Here is a 12056-nt window from a genome sequence, read left to right as displayed (position 1 = left end):
CTCTCTCTCTTACATTTGTATTTGTCCTATCTCCTCTCGGCCCGCTCCCCTTTCTAAGTCCATTTTTGTCCCTTATTTTCCTTACGTCTATTTTCTTTCCCCCACTTGTCTTGTCACATTTTTTCTCCTTTTTTCCCTTGACTGTCTCCATCCCCTTCGTTTCTCTCTCTCTCTCTCTCTCTCTCTCTCTCTCTGCTCTTTTCATACGCAGCTCTCTCACATTCCAATGCATGAGTTCACCACAGCCGGCTTTAGGTGGTCAAAGGTAACAAACAATCATCACCAACATAACTCACCACTTTACTGTCACATTTTGTCATTCATTCATCTTTTTTTCATCCTGCTTTTTCATATTTTAGGGAACATTCTTATTAGTGAATAGCATGATGGGATAATAGACAAAATATCTTTATTTACTGCCTCTGATATGTGTCACATTCTGTAACAAAAAACTCTTTGTAGATTTGACCTAAATTGAACTAACAATACAATATTATGCAATCATTAGATACCATACAATATCATACCATACCATACCATACCATACAATATCATACCATACCATACCATACCATACAATATCATACCATACCATACCATACCATACAATATCATATCATATCATACCATACCATACAATATCATACCATACCATACCATACCATACAATATCATACCATACCATACCATACCATACAATATCATATCATATCATACCATACCATACAATATCATACCATACAAGGGGTTTTAACTTCTTCTTTTCTGCTCATGCCATCTGTTTTTGGGTGAAAAATGTTTTTGACTCTTTTCTTTTTATTTCTGTTTGGGGTTCTTTTTTTCTTTTTCTTTTTTAAGTATCTGAAGACAACATATATGTGCTGCTGTTTTTGTGCAAGTACATCTGTGAAACGGTCTAAACATGTGTGTTTTTGCACATGTGTGTAGTGGAAAGCCAGCTCATTGTCATGCTGTGAGAAATACGGCGATCCAGACACTTGTACCTCACAGACATTAAACTGACAAACTGATATACACCCGGAGAGAGACTCAGATCAAATATATATCATATCGTAGAGGAGAAGGAGAAAGAAAAGAAAACACTTAGAAGAAATATGACATGTTTGAAGCTTTTCATGTCAAAACAGAGGAATTATAAATTATAAAATATCAAAAGCAGATTCACTGTCAGAGCACAGAGAGAGCATGAGGAAGACAACAGCACACACACACACATAAGTATGAAGTTGTATCTGCGAAAAGAAGCAGCACATTAAAAAAGTTCTCAAATATAAGATTTAAATGTCTTACTTTGTGTGTGTGTGTGTGTGTGTGTCAGGTGGAGGACCTGCTGGTCGCCATGGAGAAAGTGAAGCAGGAACTGGAGGTGATGAAAGCCAAGCTGTCATCGACTCAGCTCTCACTGGCCGAGAAGGAAGGTCACCTGACCGCCCTGCGAGCCGAGAGGCGGAAACACCTGGAGGAGGTCCTGGAGATGAAGTAAGAAAACACACACACACACACATTTTATCACTCTTATTTATGTTCACACATAAAACGGCTGAACATTAACACTGGATGATGCAAACTCTGTGGGACTCTTGTGTCATTTGTCATGTTTTACAGACACAACGCTGACACACACACTGAAAAATGTCTTCCTAAAGATCGGACTGCACATTCCGATGCTGTTATTGTATTTGGTTTTCTGTTTCTGTATTAAAACGTACTATAATGCAGATATGAAAGCAAAGGATACGAGTCTGCGCCTCCATTTAAAGCATCTTAAGGCTTATTTATTAGTCCAAAGAGCTAAGAGCAGTAGTGGGAGAAAGGGGCAAACTTCATGCTTAGGCTTCTGTGCAGGCATCACGTTGCTGCCACTTGATTATAGTCATATGATTCACATAAATATCTCCACTGCATTTGCTCATTTAACCTTTACTTACTGTGCTTGCCTCTTGACACACCAGTTAATACATACAAGATAAAGTTTCCCACCTGCTGTCAGTTACTCCAATTCATAAAACGCAGACACGACCTTCAACACTTCCCCTGAAATTAGCCACCCTTATGATATCTCCAGTTGTTCCCATGTTGCCTCAGTGTTCCAGGAAGGTGGCCACAGGTCACACTGACGTGAACTTCACCCGACACCTCATCAACCCTCTCTTTCTTCTTAACTTCCTGTCTTTACCTCTCTCTTCCCTTTCTTCTTTTATCTGCCCTCTCGTTCTCTCTGCACTTTAAAGCCATAGAAGTAAGTGGTGTGTTAATGCAATAACCATGTACCGCTGTCCAGCTCTTCCTATGATTGATGACATACACAGACAGCCGCACACACTCATGCACTAGCCTCAGCTCAGTGTAAATTCTAATGTTGTTTTAATAGATGGGTTTGCACTTTAAGTGCAGCTGAGAGGAGTCCAGCAGAGGACGATTCTGTGTATTTTCTGCTGTTTTACATCCTCACTGAGACCTTACAACCAGCTCTAATTTAGTGGAACGACGCTTTGGGCTGAAATAGAAGCCAAGGATAATGTCCGTATTAGCGTGTCCTGCGAGTTTAAACACGCTGGGGGACTATCTTTTACTGAGGCATCATGGGAAAATGAGGGCATGCACTGTGTGATTTATCTTTCCTGCTCTCTGCTTCCAAATATTCTCCTAACTTTGAGTTCCTCCGCTTTTAAGAAAGAGAGAGAGAGAGAGAGAGAGTGTATGTGTACAGCCGTGTGTCCATTCACAGGCCAGGTGAGCGAGTTATTGGCCGTTTTATCGCCGTAGTAACAACCCGTACGATTATTACAAGCATCAGCGCTTCAGAATGCGTGGCCATGTTTTCACATGTGAATTCGATGTGTGAACGTGCACTTGTGCCAGCACACGATGGATTTATTGAAGTGCAACGCTCCTCGTGATAGACACACACATGCATTGTTACTTCATGTACACACACACACACACACACACACACACACACACACACACACACACACACACACACACACACACACACACACACACACTGACAGAGATCGAGCAAATGCACAATAACAGCGAATATTTACAGATGTTACAGTCTAAATGTGGCAGATATATAATGTCTGCTTTCTGTATTTGATTATTTTTCTTATGACTAGTGTTTGACTACTGCCTGTATACTGATGTTAGAGGCTCAAAAGTAGCTGTCCCACTAAATCAAACACTGGAAACACCTTCTTAAAAGGCCTCCAGGTATAGCCTGCATAACTCATTCATTTGAGGTTCTTTGACCCCTTTACTATCATGCCCTCCCCTCTGCATAAGGCATGATATTTGTTCTGTCTGCAGTAATGGACTCTTCCCACACATTTGGTATATTATGTATTTCTTCATCTTTTCCCCTCTCTGTGGAAAGTTGAGATGTTTCAGGTAGCTGCTAGTTGTCTCTCTGTGAGTTATACACATTACGTTACCGCTAATATTTTTCACGAGACATTAGGGTTTGGTCAGCAAATACGTCATTTGATTCTGGCTTTCTCCCACGTGTAAAACATGAGCTGTTTAAGGTGGCTGCGTCCTGTGTGTCCATATATCTTAGTGTAATGCACATGAAACTGTCTCTGTGCGCGCAGGATGCCGTAACTCTACGGGGTTTGATGTCTGATTTGTTGCCCAGTTTTACATCAGTGTGAGGTTTAATGTTACTGTAAGACATGATATATGACACTGAATGTTGCAGAGGTTTCTCCGACAGACATGGAATAAATTAACACACACAGGAACACATGCGCACACACTCACTCCCATGCAGAAATATACCAAATACAGCTGCAGTATGACAGTCTGTCTCGCTTTCTCGCCTTCTTCTGTTTCCTCCTCTCATTTTTTCATGCACATACTTTCAAAACGCACTCATGCTAACACACACACACACACACACACACACACACACACACACACACACACACTGTAATGTATGTGTGTTAGTGCCTATCTATCTTTATGCCAGAGTTTTCACCAGCTGCCTGTTCTGTATATGTCTTCTTTTACTCCAACACTATGCTTACCTACACTCCCTGATGTGCATTATTCATGCATTGCATGTGTGTGTCTGTGTGTTTCCAATTACAGTAAAAAAAAACAAAAAAAAACTAGTGTTCATCTTGTAGAGAAAGAGGGACACAACATTCTCATGTGTAATATTCATTTAAAACCACACACAAACACACCTATCCAGAGACAGATAATACACAAACATAACTACACACACATCTGCCCTGCAGGGCTCCAATATGCGTCTTTCCCACTGATAAATCATCTGCCGCGACCTTCACACACAGACACACACACTCGTAAAACACACAGGGACATATTTTCTTTGCGATATACATTAAATATGCACATGCTCCTTTTCTTCCCAGCCTCATGCGGGCATGTGTGTTGTCATGTGTTTGTACAGTTTAGAGTAGGACGTTCGGTGACTCTGTGTGTGTGTGTGTGTGTGTGTGTGTGTGTGTGTGTGTGTGTGTGTGTGTGTGTGTGTGTGTGTGTGTGTGTGTGTGTGTGTGTGTGTGTGTGTGTGTGTGTGTGTGTGTGTGTGTGTGTGTGTGTGTGTGTGTGTGTGTGTGTGTGTGTTTGGGTGTGTGTTTGGCTGGCAGTGTGAGGAATGTGCTGACAGTGTGTGTGTGTGTGTGTGTGTGTGTAGCAGCAGGGCTTCAAGTCTGAAATCCCAATCTGGAGGAATTCAAGATAATTTAACTCTCTGATGTTTTTCTTGTTTTCCTGACATTCAACACAGACCTCTCCGTCTCTCTGCTGCTTTCTCAGAGTCTTGAAGTCTTCTCTTAGCTCATACATTCATTTCTCTCTCATTCATGTACCGCATGTATGAACAACAATAATATTTAATACATTTAAAGCCGCAGGCTTCAATAACCTCAACAGCCACAATCTATTCATCTGTCAGACCAACAACAAAGACACAAAGATTTTTTCTGTATTTGACTTACCATTTGAAGACTTGCTGTACTCTGCCGATCATTATAAATTTAATCCAAACCCATACATGTAAAGATCCACGGATTGCTTCAAATTAGCCACCGCTATTCCGAGTGTGCCTCTGTATTTTCTGATGTAATTCATTATTTTAAATGTTTTTTTTTACTGTGATAGCCTACATCAAAATAGTGGCCACACTTTGATCTTTACACGGATCAAGGAACATCATTCTTACTCTTCAGATTAACAGATTTAAATTGAAAACCTGACAGTTGTTGCTGCTTCCTGTTTGTATGTGAAGCCAACACAATGTAATGCAATGCCGGGTTTAGTACAGCTTTGTGTAGCCTTACTCATAATAACAACAATAAAACTATGAATTATGATTTTAAAATATCTGAATCAGTATGGTTATCGGTACATATGCATCATATTTGGATTGGAACTAAAGTGGATGGGGGCATCTCTACAGAGAAGGTCAGAGGAGAGGAGATGAGCAGGAATAGAGAAAATGAATGAACAAAACAAGGAGAAAAGAGGTGAAAGAGGTCAAGGAAAAGAGTTATAAATCATTATTTTTTGGTTGCGGGGGGAAGAAGGAGGATAATAAAACGAGAGGACAGAGGAAGAAATGTTTTTATGGCACAGAGAAAAGGAGGGAAAGCAAAGAGGAGAAAGACAGCTGTCCAACAACAACTTAGTCGAGCCAACAAAACTGCATGATATCCCGGACAAATTATATTTCCTCCATCTCTGTCTCCCTCGATTCTAACTTACATCCATCAATCTTTTACACTACAATTTATATATCGAGTGTGTTCGGTCTTACTTTATGGTCCTTTCCCATGCAGGCATTCAATAACCTTCCTCGCTGTTTGAGCTCAATTGCTGACAAACATATCTGTCCTTACTGATCTTGACAAGAATTGTACACAGTTTGCAACATTTCAAACAGATATACACATATATACATTGCAGTTTATATGCAGGTTTAAAGTTTTAAACTGAATTGTTAAGGAAATCACTCAAACTGCACAATTGAAAGTCCATGCTGCATTTGACAGATTTTTCCCCAGATGCAAACGGTCAAAAGTCCCAAAAAAAAGCAGCAGATTGAGGCAGGTTACTTCAGTCTGCTTAAGTAGGGAAATAAAACATAACATTTGAGTAGTTTTCTCTATGTGGGGGAGCCTGCCTCAGGCTGTGACAAATCAGGTGTAAAATAGTGATTCACTGAAATTGTTATGGGTAAAGCGCCAAAATCTATTTAGAATTACTGGAACACGCTCTTCTATTTGCTGAACAGAATTTAAAATAGTGCTTTTAGAGGATTGAGCATCTAGAATTAGAGTATGTTTACACACAAACAGTGTATTTACACGCATGCACAATAGGACTATAAAGGGAGTCTGCAGAGACACACAGTTACCGTGCTGCCTTTAGTCTCCTGCAGAGAGAAGTATGCCTGATGCCCCAAGGTGAACACCATAAATTGAATTTATTCCTCCTCTGCTGCTCTGGTCTTTGTTTTATCTCCCACTCAACCTCCAACCATCTCCCTGCATCCTTCCCTTCATTCCTTCTCTCCATCCCTTGCTCAAGCATTCCTCCCAAACTCCTCATTCCTTGCATCCTTCCTGCCTTCCTCTTCCTCCATACCTCTTTCCATCCATCTCTCCATTTTGAGTCTGTCTGGAAAGGTCATTATTCCCTGATTTCCATCTGGCAGGCTGTATTTCTAAACTTGTCTGTGTCTTCACCGTTGTCACGACATAATTCATTTAAATTGATGGATTTATTTAGCTTTTTTCTGTTTTGATGGCATGCGTGTGATAGAGACAATATCACTAAAAGGTCAAGTGATAAAAAGATTAATGAAAAAAGACAAACACACACACACACACACACACACACACACACACACACACACACACACACACAAAAACACGGTCACATACAAAATTAGATGAGACAGCATGACTGCTTCGAAGCTTTGAGTCTCAAGGGAAAGCTTTGTAATAAATTCACAGATGCACACACACACACACACACACACACAAACGCACATACAAACACACATGCATAAAAATACACCCTCCCACACAGATGCATGTACACATGCTTATGGTGCGCTGCCATAAGCTCAAGACAAGTGCTTTGATCCCGTCAGACAGCAATGAGATTAATCCACACTGTGCCAAAGCAAGTCGGTGTGTGTGTGTCTGTGTTTTTTGTGTGTGTGACAGACATGTTCAGAGCTTAGTATGACAAAAAAGGGGCACGCAGTTCTGACACTTAGTCTTACAAGCTCAAATCAGGGCGCCTCGCTCTGCGTCCCCCCCCCCCCCCCCATTTTCCTTCTTGCACTCTCTGTACTTGTCTTTCTTTCCCTTTTCTCTCTTTCTGTGTCTTTCACTTTCCTTTTTGATTTTTTGTCCCGTTTGACAGAAAAGGAGAGAGATCGAAACAGGAGAATTGAAGCAATAAAAGTTTAACTTCAGTTCAAAGTTTCATTCAAGTAACTGGGTTTTCTTGAAGCTTCTGAAGCCTTGAAATCCAGTGAGCTCCTTCAGAATATACTGCCGAGAAAAAGAGAGAGATTTGTTTCTTCGTAATCGTAATTTTGTGTGTAATCTGCACATGCATTGCAGAGCTCTCACATGAGTTAGGAAACTAAATTGAGCTGAATTAGAAACAAGTACGAGAAGCCGAGAACAAGAGCAAAATGTTCCGGGAGATGGAAGAGAACCAAACACATCAGAACAAAAAAGAAACAAGTGGAGGGAAAGAAAACAGATAAAGGGGGGGAGAAAAAGGATGCGGCAAAACCTAAGCTGGCCTGTTTTCCTTGGCTGATTACAGGTTGTGTGTGCCAGGCCATCAAACAGGTCATTAAACAGCAATTAAAGAGGGAGAGGGTGCAACTAGGAGGAAAAACATATCAAAAAGTAGAAAACAAAACATGCTTTCTTTTTAAAAAGCCTCTGATTGTACGTTAGGAGAGCCAAAAGATTAGATTTCTTCTCTGGAAATAATAAAATTACAATAGATGGACAGGGAATACAGAACAGGACAGACTAGTTACCGACTTCAAATTGGCCTGTTTTAAATGTTCTGTCAAGAAAGAACAAATAAAGAACGACTGAGAAACAACAGATGTAGTTCGAGAATTATAACATGATGGCTGTGAAATCATCTGTATAGTCAATGTTATACATTATTACACAAGAACAAAGTCATGATGTCATATCCATATATAGAGTAAATAACCATGACGGTGTTTTGAAGAAAGCCAAGTACAGATTTCGACCTTTAACTCATTGGCAAAACGTTTTCTGAGGTCATAATCAACTAAAGACATAGGGGGATTTTCTCATAAATTTCTGTTACATAGGATTTCTTTTAAGGCACTTCCTCGCGGGGTAGGTCCATTTTTTTTTTTTTTTTTTTTGTGAAGATGCATCCACGACACTTTGGATGTAGCGATCACTTCAATTATATCTGAGCAGTTTGATGAAAGCCAGTAGAGTACAGCTGAACCACAGGGGGTGTGGACAGTTACAGTAGACGGACAGGAGCATCTTTTTCAGTCTCACATTGTCAAATCAAGTCATAAAAAGATTTTTTTTATTTTTTTTTAAATCCTCTTTTCACAAACACTGTGGAATCGCAGGTGTCCATTACTGTGACTGGTTAGTGTTACAGGAGTGAGTTTGTGCTGACAGATTGTGAGCAGATGTCTTGGTCTCTGTGGCAATGCGTGGTAATGGATTCACTGTAAAAAAAACCTGAGTGAAGACAAAGCTGCATCTTTAGTCACACGTCTCACCCTGTGTATGCGTTTGCGTGTGTGTGGTCCCATGGAAAACGCAAACTCCCGTGGACTGTGGATAATGCATTTTTACACCTTTTCTTATCAGTCACAGTTCTGTCTGTGTGTGTGTGTGTGTGTGTGTGTGTGTGTGTGTGGAAGACAGAGAAAGAAAGAGGTGAAAGTGTTTTTTTTTATTTCAAAGAGAAAGAAGGTAGCGCGAAAAGGGGAAATGTGTCAAGAACAGATCCTCATTCTGTCATGCAATAGTCCCACCTGCCCTCCTCTCTCTCTCTCTCTCTCTTTCTCCCCCTCATACTGCCTTTGTCTCTCTACCTTGTCTCTCACAACTCCTCCCTCCCTCTCTCCCTCTTCACGTCTCTTTGATTTGTTTTCCCTCCAAATCCTCCTGTTATTTTATTCCCTTCCCTGTCAGTGCTGTTTCTCTCTCTCTCTCTCTCTCTCTCTCTCTCTCTCTCTCTCTCTCTCGCTCTATATTTGTAAGTGTGTGTAAGCCTTCTCGCCTTCTTTCTCTAAGCCTCTCTGATGTACAACAGCTCCTTGAGGGGAGATTTTCTCTTTCTCTCTCTCTCTCTCTCACACACACACACACACACACACACACACACACACACACACACACACACACTTTCTTATCCTGTGCACCAGCTTTAACCTATTTTCCTAACACTCTCTTTCTCGCTCTTTCTAACTGTTTCTTATTCTCTCTGATGGTCTCTCGTCCCGTCTCTTCCCTCCGTACTAAATCATTCATATCCAGTGTCTCTGACCCACTTCCACTATAGTTTGAAACACACACATAGCTTTTAAAAAGATCTCGCCAAAGACCCCGCTGCTCTCAGCGTGTTATTGTGTCTTATACAGAGGGCTCCTTTAATCAAAGCAAAGTTTCTTCCAAATCAGGACCTAGCGTCTATGCTAACCACTTAGCAATTTTTTCCACTTTTTACCATTTCTCACTTAATGAACAAGTAAACTTTTCATATCTGTAAACACATTTTGTTTTTTAGCTCGAATAAAAGCGAAGAGGGCATCCTTAACTGTGATTCTCGATGATCCATTTCATCATTACTCTGTACTTTCAGCCGACCATCCCTTTGATGTGTCCTTTTATTTAAAGTCGCCCCTCGAGAAACAATTTCAAAGTTTTGACACGCATAAGAACCGCATTGGGTGTCCATCATTTTCTCTAATAACTTCTTTTATAATCTCGTTAAAGGTAAAGTCTGCTCAAATTGCATTGAGACGCTATGATATTTTTTCGTCGTATTGGATATTTTATTCATATTTGATCTTTTATTTTGAAAAATGTCCCTGGCTGTGGTCCTGAGAAGTTTCAGCAGATTTCACTGTACAGTTTTTGAGATAATTAAGTGAAACTTTGTGTTGCCAGTTTTGCAGGAGAAAAAGCAGGTTTAAATGGCTTTCTATAAACCGATGCTTTATTGGCTGTCTCTGCTTTGATGCTGCACACATGGCAGGCCAGCTCAAACGAATGCTTCATAAAACTGCTCTGATGTGTGTATTTGTCGTCCTGTGCTTTCTCTCGCAGGGCTATAAACCAGTAAGTGTGTGTCTTTGTGTTATGTGTGTATCGGCAGCAAAGACTTTAAATGGAGGGCAAAGCGGAGGACTGCTTGTCAGATATATACATGTTGTGTACCTTTAACATACGTGTTTGTGTTAAACAGTGTGGGAATCCTAAAAGAGAGCCTGACAGCTTCACGTCCTTTATACTGAATTCTGCTTCTTAACTTCTGACTTCACTTTTTTCTTTCTTCAGTATTTTCAGCTGTTAGAAAAAGAAGCAGTTCACACTTCAGACCTGTGAGAGAGAGAAAGAGAGGAAGATAGAGTCTGCACAGAGCAGATGAGCATAGGGGGGTTCAGTGCTCGCTGCTTGTCTGCCCCAGGACAGAAGCTGTCAGCTGGGAGAGAAATACTACACTGCAGGGCCCCGCTCTGGAGACTAAGAGACTGAACTAGTAGCTGTGTGTGTTCATGTGTGTGAGTGTGTTGTGTGTGTGTGTGAGAGAGAGAGAGAGAGAGAATAAGGGCGAAAGAGACAGAGACAGACATGAGAGAGGCAAAAACAGAAGGAGAAATTAGAAAAGGATTTAATTTTGCATCCATAAGTAGAAGAAGTTGATGCACAGTCATGAATGCCAGAGCCAGCCATAGAGTTGCATGTGTGGTTTTGTGTGTGTGTTTGTGCCTCTAGGCAGCATTAGCTACCACTCCGAACCAGCTGTGCCCTCCTGCACATGTATACCTGCATCTCTGCTGTGCCTCCCTTAAAAACTTTTTCTTATAATTCATTTATTCAAACTTTCCAGACAATCTTTCTATATATCTCCTTTTTAATGACGCTCAGAACATTCATAGACTGCTGTCTGGATAGAGAATAAAGCAAAAATCTAAAAGGTCCCTAATGGGGGGAAAATTAGCTGCATCCTTTGAGACATCCTCAATGTTTTATGTAGAGGCTGTTTTAATGTCTTTACCTGCCCTGAGGCATCCCAGCTAAGATTGATCTGACCTCAGCTTGTGTCCAGATAGCTACAGCTTAAACTCTAAATTATAGAAGTAATACATGTATTTATTATGGCACTTTTTTCGTCCCATTTTCTGGTACAATAGAATACAACAAGAAGGTTGAGCTTTTTTACTCTGTTATTTCAAACCAATAAAATAAAAAAATAAAAAACAGAATGCCTTCTCTATTCTCTGATGCTCTAAGATCTTGTTTCCCCTGGACGATAGAAATCTATGTACAAATGTTGGTATTTAGTGCACATTATTACATCAATATGACATTTAATCAATGTTTCCAAGTCCTCTCTCCTTCCAGAAAAATGGATGTGCAAATGTAATTTGCTTGAATAATCTTTCAGTTTCTCACAACTGGCCAATAAGGGAGGAGTATGTTTTCAGAAAATCTTTGGAAATGTCCAGCTAGCTTGAAAAGGTCTGAACATATCTTGTTGTGCTCTGAGAACCAGCATGTAGAGGAATCCTCCCCGTTCAGAAACGAGGTCGAGCATGACAGGAACCGAATCCACTCGGGGTTAAAGTTTGAGCTCTGGCGTCCTCCAAGCAGCCTGCTTTGTAACCAGAGCGGACAGTGTCACACCAAACAATGGAGAGCTGCTTTGTTCAGTCGGAAACAGAGAGCAGAGAGAGAGAGAGAGGGGATTATTTCTAAAATAGCTCCGTGTTTGTCTTAGGCAGAGGCTGGCCA

At 40.7% G+C, this 12056-nt stretch overlaps 1 protein-coding gene across 10 annotated transcripts in view; it reads left to right on the top strand.

Annotated features, from left to right (window-relative positions):
- Positions 1-12056, top strand: part of LOC109998029 (ELKS/Rab6-interacting/CAST family member 1) — a 105603-nt gene that overhangs the window by 57861 nt on the left and 35686 nt on the right. For 6 of the 10 annotated variants that reach the window (XR_010665121.1, XR_002278574.3, XM_020652768.3 and 3 more), the window contains one exon: positions 1340-1500. Coding sequence is in view for 7 of the 10 variants with exons in the window: in XM_020652768.3 (XP_020508424.1) it covers positions 1340-1500 (161 nt within the window). In the remaining 3 variants the exon portion in view is untranslated. Of the gene's footprint in view, positions 1-211; positions 266-1339; positions 1501-12056 lie in introns of all 10 variants that reach the window. The other 4 variants (XR_010665120.1, XM_065951144.1, XM_065951143.1 and 1 more) reach the window with 1 other exon arrangement.

The sequence above is a fragment of the Labrus bergylta genome, chromosome 23 (genome assembly GCF_963930695.1).
Source record: "Labrus bergylta chromosome 23, fLabBer1.1, whole genome shotgun sequence".
Lineage (NCBI taxonomy): Eukaryota > Metazoa > Chordata > Actinopteri > Labriformes > Labridae > Labrus > Labrus bergylta.
The sequence above is the reverse complement of the archived record's forward strand: the minus strand, read 5'-3'. Positions and strand labels throughout refer to the sequence as shown.